General features: G+C 35.7%; 1 protein-coding gene across 6 annotated transcripts in view; it reads right to left on the bottom strand.

The window, feature by feature from the left end:
- Positions 1 to 14,707, bottom strand: part of DCAF6 (DDB1 and CUL4 associated factor 6) — a 133,639-nt gene that overhangs the window by 105,206 nt on the left and 13,726 nt on the right. For 5 of the 6 annotated variants that reach the window (XM_042976203.1, XM_042976198.1, XM_042976199.1 and 2 more), the window contains exons 2-3: positions 11,710 to 11,771; positions 3,144 to 3,236 (exon numbers count right to left, since the gene is read on the bottom strand). In XM_042976203.1, the coding sequence (XP_042832137.1) occupies positions 3,144 to 3,236; positions 11,710 to 11,771 (155 nt within the window). The remainder of the gene's footprint in view (positions 1 to 3,143; positions 3,237 to 11,709; positions 11,772 to 14,707) is intronic. The other variant, XM_042976202.1, reaches the window with a different exon arrangement.

The raw sequence follows: 14,707 nt of genomic DNA, 5'->3' as shown, positions 1-14,707 counted from the left end.
GGGCACCTGGGTGGCTCATTCAGTTCAGCATCAGACTCTTGATTTAGGGTCAGGCCAGGATCTCATGGTTCGTAAGATTGAGCCCCATGCGGGGCTCTGTGCTGACAATACGGAGCCTGCTTGGGATTCTCTCCCTCCTCCTTGGCCCCTCCCCTGCTTATGCACTCTCTAAATAAATAAATAAACAAATATTAAAAACTGTCTATTTTCCTATGTAATTAATCATCTATGTTTATATATTTTTTTACTATTTCTGATAGCAAATTTGGATCTATGAAGACCACTACATGAAAAAGATAAAGTCTTGTTATATTTAAACTTTTTAAAAGTATTATCTGATTACTCATTTCTTAAACTGGCAACGAGAAGGAGTAAGCACTTTTTAAATATACATATTCTATTGGGAACCATGCCATCAAAGTGAATGTCCTCTTTCCAAAAATAAGCAAATAAAGAAGAAACAAGACCTTCTAAAAATTATCCCATTGAGTATGGTGACAAAATAATCGAAAGCAATGACTTGGAGAGAGAGGTGAACACCTATGTTCATAATAGTACCATTATTCACAATATCACAATGGTAGAAGTAACACAAGTGTCCACTGAAAGATGAATGGATAAACAAAATGTGGTATGTACATACAATAGAATATTCAGGCTTAAAAAAGAAAATCTTGACACACGCTGGAACATGTCTGAACGTTAAAGACATCATGCTAAGTGAAATATGCAGTAATAAAAAGACAAATATCATATAAACACTTATATGAGGTATCTGAAGTAGTCACATTCATAGAGACAAAAAGGAGAACGGTGGTTGCCAAGGACTGGAGGGAAGAGGGAAGAAAAAGGAGTTCTTGTTTAATGGGTACAGAGTTTCAGTTTTGCAAGATGAAAATAGTTCTGTAGCCTGATGTGCTGATAACATCAACAATGTAAATGTACTTAATGTCACCGAACACAAACATTAAAAATGATTAAGATAGTTAGTATTACATTATGTGTATTTTAATACAATTAAAAAAAAGTGAAGCTCTGCATCTTTTCAAAAACAAAAAGATTATTCCATTGGTGTCTAGACAACTACTATGAATACTGTTAGCATTAAAATTTTGAGAGTGATGGGTCAAAAAGCATTCCAAACATACATCATTACATCATTCCAGGACATTTCCTCTATCGTAATAAAAAGGCTGTCCTAGTACGATATAATGATTTATAAGAAATATACCTTTGGGGGTGCTTGGGTGGCTCAGTTGGTTAAGCATCTGACTCTTGATTTCAGCTCAGGTCATGATCTCATGGTTCATGGTATGGAGCCCGAGCCCTACATCGGGCTCTCTACTCACAGCACAGAGCCTGCTTGGGATTCTCTGTCTCTCTGCCCCTCCTCACCCTCCCCCCGCCCCCCACTCAAAACAAACGAACATTTAAAAAATAAATAAATAAATCTTTGGTCATTCAGATGACCAAAATCTATTTCTCTGATATATCTGGTCTTGCTCAATGGTTTTTGAAAATGCTTCAGAGACATAGGTGACATGGGTGTCTTGTTATCAATGGAGGTGACTTTTGGAATCCACCAGAGGGTGGCAACTGGTTGCAAGAAAGGGCAATCGTAAGATTAGAGAGCTGCAACTTGGGAGTGGCGAGGGGCTGGAGGTTGACTCAGTCAGTGATTAAAGACAGTCAGTCAGGACCATGGACTATGTAATGAAGCCTCCATAAAAACCCAAGAAGACAGCTTTTTGGCCTTTTTCAGAGGGCCTCCACATTTGGGAGATGAGAATGCTTCAACAGGCCACTGAGCCAGGCCCCAAGCTCCACACTGGAATTGGGTCCAGGCACCTTAAAAGACCTAGTAATTGCAGACCTAAAACAAGTAGGATTTGAAAATATCAAGTTTCCCTCTGCTAAGTCAGGACAATTAAGTAAAGCTATTTCTGAAACAAAATTATGACCTGTCTCTTAATCAAGAATATCTTCAATATGAACTTCATTCAGACTGAAGGACCACAAACATTTATTAGAATATCTTAACTGTTTAATGTGGAAAAACAAGAAATATGTGAATAATTTATTCTTAAGGTTCCTACTATTTTATTTAAAAAATTTTTTTAATGTTTATTTATTCTTGAGAGAGAGAGAGAAAGAGACAGACAGGCAGCGGACTATGAGTGGGGGAGGGGCAGAACAAGAGAGGGACGCAGAATCCGAAGCAGGCTCCAGGCTCTGAGCTGTCAGCAGAGAAACTGATGCAGGCTTCAAACTCAAGAGCCGTGAGACATGACCTGAACCGAAGTCAGGTGCTTAACCGACTAAGCCACCCAGGCACCCCAGGTTGCTACCATTTTAAATGAGTGTTTGGTCTGACAATCTACCAAGTTCTCACTGATACAAAAATAGGTGTATCTGGGGGCACCTGGATGGCTCAGACGGTTGGGCGGCCGACTTCAGCTCAGGTCATGATCTCGCTGTCCGTGAGTTCGAGCCCCGCGTCGGGCTCTGTGCTGACCGCGCAGAGCCTGGAGCCTGTTTCGGATTCTGTGTCTCCCTCTCTCTCTGACCCTCCCCCGTTCATGCTCTGTCTCTCTCTCTCTCTCAAAAATGAATAAACGTTAAAAAAAAAAAAAATTAAAAAAAAAAATAGGTGTATGGTTTCTCCATATAGAGAGAAGAGCCACTAAAAATGAGAAATAATCCTAAAACTCAATATTATATGCCAGTTTACGGTAGTAGATATCATGAAGCATTTCACTAGAACCTAAATACTGTTTTTTCAAACTGATAATATCTTAAACCACTTGACTGAAGGGTAGATTTTTTGAGCATGAAAGAAAAAAAAAATCACACTGTCCTTTTCCTCCCAAAGAATGATTTATTGAGATAATGTTACTTTTGGCAATTTTACCCAGGTGGATACAGTGAAGCATATTCAAATTTGCTGGAGTCAAAAGCCCAGTGAAATCTAATGTTTTCCTAAGAAGACTAAGGGATATTCATATAATAACTTCCAAATTATATAACTGTAGCAAAATAAGAAGGATATTTTGTTACAAATGGCCATTCCATAATCATTTACAGTTTCTTAATTTTTAGCTTAATTTTTCTCATGAAATGATAGATTTTTTAAACCACTTTACCTTTCTGCTGTAAGGATTACTAATTACTAACTTGGTGTCATCTGAGCCAGATAAAATATATTCTCCAGTCTCATTCCAACAGATTGTATTAACCTAAAAAGAAAACAAAATGTAAATTTAAGCAAGCTGGACATAAAAACAAGTATGCCATCTTTCAGTTAACTGACGGTTCAAAATTTATTATCACTAATAAAGTTGCATCTATGATAAGCAGTATTTACCACTTTACCTATTGAAAATACAGCTGTTTAGTAAATATAACATTCTGTAAATTCACAATGAAATGACTGAGTCTTTAAATTTTATTGTTTAAATTTATTTTAATTGATTCATTTTGTACCCAGAAACATAAAACCAGGCCACCTTAAAAAAAAAATTAAAAGAACTTACTCAGAGCTATAGTAATCAAGGCTGTGTGGTACTGTCATGATCACAAATTTAAATCAATGGAATGGAATTGGAGTCCAGAAATAAACCTGTACATTTATGGCCAAGTAATTTTTGACAAGGGATCTAAGACCATTCTAAGGAAAAAGAATATTTTTTCAAAAAATAGTGCTGAGACAACTGGATATACACAAGGAAAGGAACACCACATACAGAAATTAACTGAAAATGCTAAAAAAACCCTAAATGTAAGAGCCCAAACTATAAAACTTAGAAGGAAACACAGGTATCAATCTTTATGAAAATTAAAACCACAATGAATTACCACTTCCCGCCCAGAAGGATGGCTATAATGATTAAAAAAAAAAAAAATGACACAAAATAGTAAGTTAGCTAGATTGTCAAGAAATTGGAATCCTTATACATTGTTGGTAGGAATGCAAAATTGTGCTGCTATTTAAACAGGTTGGCAGTTCCTCAAAAACTGAAACAGAGCGACCCTATGACCCAGCAATTCTACAACAAGGATATATCCAAGGGAATTGAAAACATGACCCAAACAAAAACGTGTACACAAAAACCAGAGCTGCATTACTCCTAAGAGCCAAATAGGGAAGCAACCCCAACATTTATGAAAGAATGCATAAACAAAATGTCACTATCCATTTGCTCCTAACAAAATATGCATACAAGGAAATACTCAGCAGCAACAGGAATACACAGTGGACACAAGCTGCAACACGGATACACTTTGAAGACATTATGCTGAGTGAAGGAAGCCAATCTGAAAGGTCACATATTATAGGATTCCATTTATTTCAAAATTCTAAAACAGGCATATCTGTAGAGACAGAAAGTAGATTAGTGATTGCCAACAGCTAGGTGGAGGGGGAATGGGAGGGAATGATAACTGCTATGTACTTTCTTTGTCAGGTGGTGAAAATATACTGGAATTAGCGGTGGACGGTACAACTTTATGAACATACTAAAAAAAAACTGAATTGCACACTTAAAGTGGGTGAATTGTATGGTATATGAACTGTATCTAAATAAAAAAAAAATAGATTCCACTTTCAGTCAAGACAGAATAACACCGACCAAATTTACTATAACATCTGCAACAACTAAAAAACAGCAGAATATACATCCCCCTTTCTTTTAGAGAGAGAGAGACAGAAAGAAAGAGAGAAAGCAAGCAGGGGAGAGGGGCAGAGGCAAAGAGAAAGAGAATTCTAAGCAGGTGCCACACCCAGCATGCAGCCCGACATGGGGCTCAGTCCCATGACCCTGAGATCATGACCTGAACCGAAATCAAGAGTTGGACACTCAACTAACTGAACCACCCAGGTGCCCCTACACCTTCTTCTTAAGTACACAAAAATCTATTTACCAATATAGAAAATACTTATGGGCCATAAAACAAATATTAATATTTTTAAAAGATTTCAACTAAATACAGAGTATGTTTTCTGACCAAAATGGAACTAAATGAAAATCATTAACACAAAGAAATATTTGGAAACTACAAAATAACAGATGCTCAAAATAGAAATTACGTAATAAATTAGAAGGTATTTTGAACTGAATGAAAATGAAAGCACAACATATCTCATTTTATGGGTTGCAACTAAATCTGTACTTAGAAGTAAACTTATAACACTAAAATACCTATATTAGAAAAGATAAAGGTCTCCTATCAGTGACCTCAGCTTCTATTAAAAAAAATTATAAAAATAACAAGTAAAACCCAAAGTCAGCATCAGATTACAAATAATGAGTATCAGAGCAGGAATCAATGAAACCACAGAAAACAGAAAAAACAAAAAACAAAAAACATACACGAAAACACTAGAAGCTGATTCTCTCACAAGACAAATAAAATTAATGAACATGTTGTCAGACTAATCAAGAAAAAAAGGGGGGGTCAGGGTAACATATTATCAATATGAGAAATGAGAAAGGTGATATCCATCACTAACTACATATTCTACAAATACCTAAACATTAACGGAACACTATGGTCAACTTTATGCCATTAATGCAACAACATGGATGAAATTGACAAACTCCTTGAAACACACATACTGAACAAAATTCACTCAAAATATAATCTATTTTTATTAGGGGATTATAGTTCGAGTTTTCCACAAAGAAAACTCAAGGCCCAGATGGCTTTACTGGTGAATTCTGCCAAACATTTAAAAATAATTAAATAATGAGAATTCTGTACCAAGTCTTCAGAATATTAAAAAGACAATATAAGTACTGGAACTAATAAGTGAGTTTAGAAAGTTTGTGCAATACAGACAAATATGCAAAAACAGGACAGAGAATTAAAACAACAACATGGTATCACTAGATTTCTACTAGAATGTCTAAACGTTTTTTTAAATTACTATACCAGATGTAAAGGAGAAACAGACGAAAAAACAGCAGACTTCAATAACCCATTTTCAACAATGGATAAATCATACAGACAGAAAATCAGTAAGAAAACACTAGAATTGAACTACACCTTAGATCAAGATTTAGACATACACAGAATAGTTCATCAAACAGCAGAACAGACATTCCTCTCAAGTGCACACAGAACATTCTCCAGGATAAATCATGCTAAATCACAAAACAAATATTAGCAAATTTTAAAAGAGTTAAGGCATACTAAGTATCTTTCTGACCATAATGGTGAAAACTAGAAATTAAACAGAAGGAAAACTGGAAATTTCACCAACATATGGAAATTAAATAATACACTCTTGGACAACTAATGGGTAAAAAAAAAATATCTTGAAATAAGCAAAAATGGAAATAAAACACATGGGATGCTGCAAACACAGTTCTAAGCAGGAATTTTATAGCAATAAATGCCTATGTAAGAAAAAAGAAAGATCACAAAAAAGCAACAGAACTTAACACATTAAGGAAATAGAGAAAGAAAAACAAACTAAACCCGAAGTTAGCAGAAGAAAGGAGACAACAAAGATCAGAGCAGAAATAAATGAAATAAAGAATACAGAAACAATAAAAAAAGATCAATCAACTAACAGTTGGTTTTTTGAAAAGAAAAAAAATGACAAGCCTTTAACTAGACTTTGCAAGGAAAAAAGAGAGAAGATCCAAATAAATAAAATTATAAAAGAGATTACAAATGATACCACAGAAATACAAAGGACTGTAAGAGAACACAGTCTCTTACACACCAACAAACTAGACAACTTACTTTTTAGTATAACCTACCTAACCTGAATCATGAAAAAATAAAAATTCTGAATTGGCCACTAACAAGTAAGGAGACTGAATCAGTAATCAAAAACCTTTAAAAAACAAAAAAACAAAAAACGGAGCGTGTAGGTGGCTCATTCGGTTGAACTCCTGATTTTGGATCAGGTCATTATCTCACAGTTCGAGAGTTTGAGCCCCATATCGGGCTCTGCACTGACAGAGAGCCTGCTTGAAATTCTTGCTCTCTCAACAATAAATATTAGAGAGAGAGAGAGAGAGAGAGAGAGAGAGAGAGAGAGAGAGAAGCCCAGGATCAAATGGCCTCAGGGGCTTTAAATATTTACCAAACATTTAAAGAATAAACACCAATCCTTCTCAAACTCTTCCAAAAAACTGAAGAGGAGGGTACATGCCCAAATTCATTTTCTGAGGCAAGCATTACCCTAACATCAAAGCCAGATAAGGTATTGCAACAGAAGGAAACTACATGCCAATATTCCTGATGAATGTACATATAAATATTCTCAACAAAATACTAGCAAATCAAATTCAGCAGCACATTAAAAGGATCATACAGCATGACTAAGTGGGATGTAGCCCTGAGATACAAGGATGGCTCAGTATACACAAATCAATAAATGTGATATACCACATTAATATAATGAATGATAAAAATCATATGATCACCTCAATATATATAGAAAAAACATCTGACAAAAGTCAACATCTTTCACGATAAAAATTCTCAACAAACTAAATATAGAAGGAATATTATCTCACCAATTTAAAGGCTGTATATGACAAGCCCACAGTTAACATCATACTCAATGGTGAACAGCTGAAAGCTTTTCCTCTGAGATTAGGAACAAGAGAAGGGTAACTACTCTCATCACTGTTATTTAACATAGTACTGGAGTCGTGGCCAGAACAATTAGGCAAAAGAATAAAAGGCATCCAAATTGAAAATGATGAAGTCAAATGGTGTCTGCTGGCAGATGACATGATCTTTATACACAGAAAACCCTGAAGATTCCACCAACAAACTGTTAGCACTAATAAATGAATTTAGTAGTTTCAAGATATAGAATCAACAAACAAATTATCACTCACATATCTACATACTAACAATCAACTATTTAATGCCAAGTTACAATAGCATCTAAAACAATAAAATACTTAGGAATAAATTTAACCAAAGAGGTAAAATATCTGTACACTGAGATCTACACAATATTGATGAAAGACAATGAAGAAGACACAAATAAATAGATACGCTGAGTTCATGTACTGGAAGTCTTAATTTTATCAAAATGTCCATACTACCCAAAGCCATCTATAGACTCAAGGCAATCTCTATTAAAATTCCAATGGCATTTGTCACACAAAGAGAAAAAACAAACCTAAAGTTTGTATGGAACCACAGAGAAAGAAAAACAAAGCTGGAGGCATCACACTTCTGACTTAAACTATATTACCAAGTTACAGTAATCAAAATAATATGGTATTGACACAAAAACAGACACACAGACCAATGCAACAGACTACAGAGCCCAAAAAACCCATACATATGTGGTCAATTAATTTACAACAAAGGATCCAAGAATATTGAATGGAGAAAGGACAGTCTTTTCAATAAATGGTTTTGGGAAAACTGGATGTTCACATACAAAATAAAAAAATTTAACTTGAAATGGATAAGACAAAAAAAAAAAAAGACAAAAATAAAGAAATAAATAAAAGCAAAAAAAAAAAAAAAAAGAAAGAAAGAAAGAAATGGATAAGACTTACAAACATAAGACCTGAAGAAAAACAGTGAAAAACTCCTGGACCTGGGTAGTCATTTTTTTAGATATGACACCAAAAGCACAAGCAACAAAAGCAAAAATCAACGAGTGGGACTAAATCAAATTCAGAAGCTTCTGCACAGCAACAGAAATCAACAAAATGAACAGAAACCCTAAAGAATTGGAGAAAATATATGCAAACCATAATTTGACAAGGGGCTAATATCTAAAATATATAAGGAGCTCATATAATCAGTTAACAATAACAACAGAAAACCCCAAATAATCTGATTTTTAAGGGCAAAGAATCTAAATAGACATTTTCCAAAGATATACAAATGGCCAAAAAAATATATGAAAGGCTACTCAACATCACTAATCATGAGGGAAATGCAAATCAAAACAGTAGTGAGAGATCAGCTCATGCATACCAGAATGGCTATTATCAAACACAGACAGGAAATATTAAGTCCTGGTAATACGTAGAGCTAAATGAAATGTGGAGGTAAGCTTTACAGTTATATGGAGTAAGAGTTCTGAGGAGAAGGCATAAAACATACAAGGCAGAGGCGGACTTGGTGTACTCGAGGAACAGCAAAGAGATGAGTGTGACTAGAACAAATATGCGTAACAGAGACCACAGTACAGGATGAAACTGGAGAGAGCCGCTTGCGCCAAATCACAGGGCCTGGAAGCAACAAGGCCTTGGCGTTCACTAGAAGTACGCTGGAAATCGACTGGAGAGTTTTGAGCAGTTGCGTATTATGAACAGATGATACATCACATAATTTTCTTTATAAATTTTCTTTCTACCCTCTCCTTATTTTGAAGGATATAACAGAAACTCAGAAAAGTACATATACATATAAGACTTATAACACTGTTTACCGCATTTTGACTTTAAGAATACATAGACAAATAATAAAAGATAACCAGGACTACAGAATAAAGGGTACATACAACCAATATGACAATATAAAAGCATACAAGCTGACAGAGGTGTGAAACAGAGATAAAAAGGTGGAGAGAAGGGGTGCCTGGCTGGCTCAGTCCATAGAGCATGCAACTCTTGATCTCGGGGTTGTGAGTTTAAGCCCCCTGCTGGGTATAGAGATTACTTAAAAATAAAATCTTAAACAAAAAAGGTGGAGGGAAGGATGAAAGAATTAAAAGTCTCTACCTTACAGAATGGAAATTCAAGAGATACCGTCTATAAATGACAGAAAAACAAAAGGATGTTTATGTATGTTGTTTAGTGTAGAGACTAAGAACAGTAATATAAAAATTCTGAGAAGCCTACATCTTAGAAAGTGAGAGAGTTCTATAAATGAGTTAAATTCTCTATCATGGCAGGAACTCAGTAGATGATGTTTGAAGTTGCCAATTCAAAAAAGATCAATGTAAGAGTATTATATGGAGATACAAAAGAAATCATCAGAAGATCTGAAATGAAAAATGATTCAAAGAGGTTGTTTTTGGAAAAAAGGATAGGAATAAGGGAGAGTGAGACACATCTGTTACTTTTTGTTATGATCCATTTGAACCATGCACATATATTATTTTGACCCGCTCCCTCCAAAAATGGTTTTTAGCTTTAAAATAAATACATATACCTGAACTGTATTTATAGCATAATTATAATTCCATAATAGCGCACTGGAAATACAGGGTATATAAAAACAAGTTAAATGATACCACAAGAAACCAAACTAGTATCTGGAATGTGTGACAGTCTATAGGAAAACTGACTTACACTCTGTAACAAGTCGATGGCAGGAACAAAGAAGGGGAAGCCTGCTCTACTTTAATAGTGATTTGAGAGGCAGGGCACTTATGATGAGCACTGGGTGTTGTATGTAAGTAATGAATCACTAAATGCTACTCCTGAAACTAATATTACACTGTATGTTAACTAACTAGAATTTAAATAAAAACTAGAAAAAAGAAGAGGCATGGCAATCAAGGAATAAACTTTGCCTGGAACCTCTTTTGAACAAATAACTATAAAAAGACATTTTAAATAATAAGAGAAATTTAATTATGGACTGTATATCAAATGATACCAAAAATATACTGTCAATCTTGTTAAATTACATAATAGCATTTTGGTTACATAAGAAAATGTCCATTGCTTTTTGGCTACACACAGGAGTGAAATGACATAATATCTAGGGTATTATGATATTCTGAGAAAAATGAAATGGAAAATATGTCCCAATATTTTAAAAAAATTTTTTTTTAATGTTTATTTTTGAGGGAGAGAGCGAGCGAGCGAGCATGGGAGGAGCAAAGAGAAAGGGAGACACAGAATCTGAAGCAGGCTCCAGGCTCTGAGCTGTCAGCACAGAGCCCGATGCGGGGCTCGAACCCACAAATTGTTAAGATAACGACCTGAGCCAAAGTCGGACGCTTAACTGACTGAGCCACCCAGGCGCCCCAAACATGTCCCAATCTTGATAACTGCTAAATCCACCTGATGAGTATATGAAAAGCATTGCCTGAAATTTTCAGAACAGAAATTAAAAGGAAAAGGATTCTGTTCTGGCCCTGTTAAATCTGGCATGGCCATTAGACATGCAACCAGTAGAGAGCTGGATACGTGAATCTGGAGTTTGGGGAAGAAACAGAGAGCTGGAAGTCATGGTTTTTTAGCCGTGGGACCGGATAACATGTCTCAGAAAAGTGAAGAGAAAAGAGGGTGGGAGGAGCCAGGACAAAGTCCCAGTACATCCAACAACGGAAGGTCAAGAAGCAGAGGAGTCAGCTAGAGGACAGAGAAGACGCAGTCAGTCAATGAGATACAGAGAGAACCAAGAGAGTGTGGTGTTAGCAGAAACCAAGAGAAAAAATATTTCAAAAAAGAACATGTGTTCAATTAATGTCTAAATTTCCTGAGAAGTAACCACTGGTAATCATTAGTGACCTTCACAAAAGCAGTACCGTTGAGTGAGAGGGAAGCCTTTTGATAATATTAGAAAACACATCTGTACTCTTAAAAATCTCCCGCATACTTTTCTAAAATCAAAATAAACTTTATGTTTTAATGTCAAACTTCATTCTCCCATTTTTTATTACAGTTATTCATAATCTCTTCAAAGAGGATGGGGCATTTCATCAAATATCGAGCACTTGGTATTAAGGTCCTTCATAGTGGAGAATTAATTATTACTTACACAGCCATCATGCACATTCAGGGTTGCTTCAAGTTTCAATCTTTGGATAAATTCTCTTCTTCCTGTTAAAAAAAAAAACAAACTAAATAAGTTATAAGTCATTCTTGATGAAGAAAGTATAACAAAGAAGTTAAGAGCCCAGGATCCCGCATGAGGCAGCTCTAACTTCAACTCCCACTTAGAAGCTGAGTGATACCGCCTCAGCCCTCATTCCCTCATTAAGTAGTTCCTGCCTACCTGATGCTGTTATTGCAAGGATAAAACGGTTCAAAGATAGAAAGGGCTTAGCACAGTGGCTGGACCACAGTAATCATTCACATATATATTCAACCAATATATTGAGTACTCATTCCATTCCAGGTGGTGTTCTAGGAGCTAGGAGTACAGTGGTGAAATAAGACAGAAAAAGAACTCTGCACTCTAATGAGCTTATTGAAAGACAATAAACAACACGTCACCTGATGAAAGTGTCAAATGGAAAAATAGAGAAAGAGGATAGGACTAGAGGTGGGGGGTAGGGTTTTGAACCTTAAATAGGTGGGCAAACAGTGTTTTGTTAGATACTACCTACTTTCAAACACATCTCAATTTCAGAAATGTTAAAATATTTTAAAGTTCATTTTACGATGAAATGTACCAGCAAAAAAATAAAATAAAATCAGCCTAAATGTCCATCAATAGCAGAATTATAATACTGCAAAAATAGAAATCCCTTTGAAAATGAGAAATGTTTCCCTTTAAAAAATGAATCATCTTTATCAAAGAAAGACCAAAAAGCTTCATGTTTATTCAGAAGCTGTAATGAAAAGAAGCTGAATATATGACAAAGAACGATAATTAGCTAAGCAAATCAGGCTGATGAGATCTCAAATAAAATTAAATTTGACTATGCTCTCTGTACACTGTCACCAGGGACAGATTTCTCTACACTTTCTTGCCATTCGATGTAAATATCAAGATCTTCTTGAGAATGAACTATTTTCTTTCTTTGTGCTTGCTTATGACTGGTAAGATGGCTAGGTAAAGGATATGTGGGTTAAAGAATTTTTCTTTTTTTGTGTGGGGGGAACGTTCTATGGTTCTAAACATTGGAATAAGACAACCTACAGAAATTCAGTATTTTCATGAATTGGTTGTACTTTATATAATTAACTTTTCAATCTGATTTTCAGTTTTAAAAAGACGCTAACTGTACTAAATAGATAACATTAAAAAAAAATTTCCGCCCTTCAGCCAACAGCAGGCTTGGCAATCCTACTGAGTTATAATTAAGAGTTAAGATCATATTATCAACATGACAACAATTAAAATTCATTAAAATACAAGGAGGAGGGGGAGGAGGAGAAGAGAGGAGAAGGAAGAAGAACCACAAATTTTTCTTGAAAATTTTTAAAATCTAGGTTTGAAAACACAGCTCTAGCCATCTCTGCCTAGAGAAAATGGTGGTGGGACATGAGAGAACAGAAGACAAGGTGAGTTCTCCAAGCAAGAACTCTTACGTATGAAACCTACACATAAAAACATGCACTGAGACTTGACAGTTAAATAGCTCCCGAATGATTTCTGTATGTGACTTTGGAGATCAAAATGACTGTATTGTCCACATACCTCATTAAATGTGCTTCCAGAAACAACTAACATAAACCTCCTCTACCCTTTACTAATTAAATGTACTACCAAAAAATAGGAGCTGACAGATGCCCTAAAATAAGAATCGTAAGGTGAAAAAGCGGAGCCCCCCCAAATTAAAATAAAAATAAACTCATACCTGTCGTCAAGAACTATGAAGTCTAGACTACTCGCAAGCTAACAAGTACCTGCCACCATCTCATGAATGCTGGCAGAAGACACAAGACTCCTAAGTCAGAAGCAAAGGAGTTTTCTCCTTAATCAATGCAAGCTTCAAGTTCACATAGGCTCCTTGTCCCCCAATTCCCACAGGGCAATGCGGAGCAGCCTAGGTAAGTACTGGATATACTGGGGGTTTGAATCAGAGCTGGAGAACCCTGAACTGAGGAAACCCAAATCTTACAAAAGATCAAGCAAACTTGTCTGACCTTTTTCCCAAAGAGTGACAGTATCTGTATTATACTGGACAATAAATAAATCTGCCCTCTGCTCCAGAGAGAGATATTATAACTTCCAAAGCTGTTCCTTGTATATACATTATTGAAAAGATAGTCCAGAACAAAGCAGCCAGTGCCTCTGCTCACAAATGTGCAGAAATGCAAGACGCATGGAGAATTGCCTCCCAACAATTACACACTTGTTACGGATGAATTTACCTACTGCTGTGGCTTCCTACTCATGTCTTTCTTGCAACCCATGCTGCCTCTCATAATTCCATCACTGCTTTGACATTCTATTCTTTATTAACAGACCATAAGCTCAATAAAAAGAGCAACACTCTTGATCACCCGGGTACCCTAAGTGCCTAGAACAGTGCAGAGGACAAAATAGGCATTTAATATACATCTGCTCAATCAGTGAATAAGCAAATAGGATCATGATACTCGCTCTGTTCTAGAATATGTCTTCTGTTGGGTGAACATCTTTCAATGACAATAAATATACAGCTACTGCTCTTTTTATAAGAGCTACTGCTCATTTTGAATGGTTATATAACGTATTAAACAGCTTTGCAACTTACTTATTCACATACCTATCTCCCTTGGTAGACCGTGAGATGCTTGAGATAAGTGTTAGACCAGGTTTAAATACCTACTTGGAACATACTATGAATAAGCTGGGCAAAACCTAACTTCTCAGAGCCTTAGTTTACGTTACATTCGTAGAAGTTTTACATTTGATGGGTACACATTTATTGTCAGGAGCAAATTAATTAGCATTCTCAAAACTTGTGGACCTGCTGATATGCTCTACACTTAAAATGAGTTCTCTCCCTATACACAGGTGGGATTGGTCCAAGTTGATACTGCCTGGAAAGAGAGAAAGTCATTTTTTAAAAATGACCTCATGGGGCGCCTGGGTGGCTCAG

This window comes from Panthera tigris, chromosome F3, assembly GCF_018350195.1.
Source record: "Panthera tigris isolate Pti1 chromosome F3, P.tigris_Pti1_mat1.1, whole genome shotgun sequence".
In the NCBI taxonomy this organism is placed as follows: domain Eukaryota; kingdom Metazoa; phylum Chordata; class Mammalia; order Carnivora; family Felidae; genus Panthera; species Panthera tigris.
This window is presented reverse-complemented; position numbering and strand designations above follow the sequence as displayed.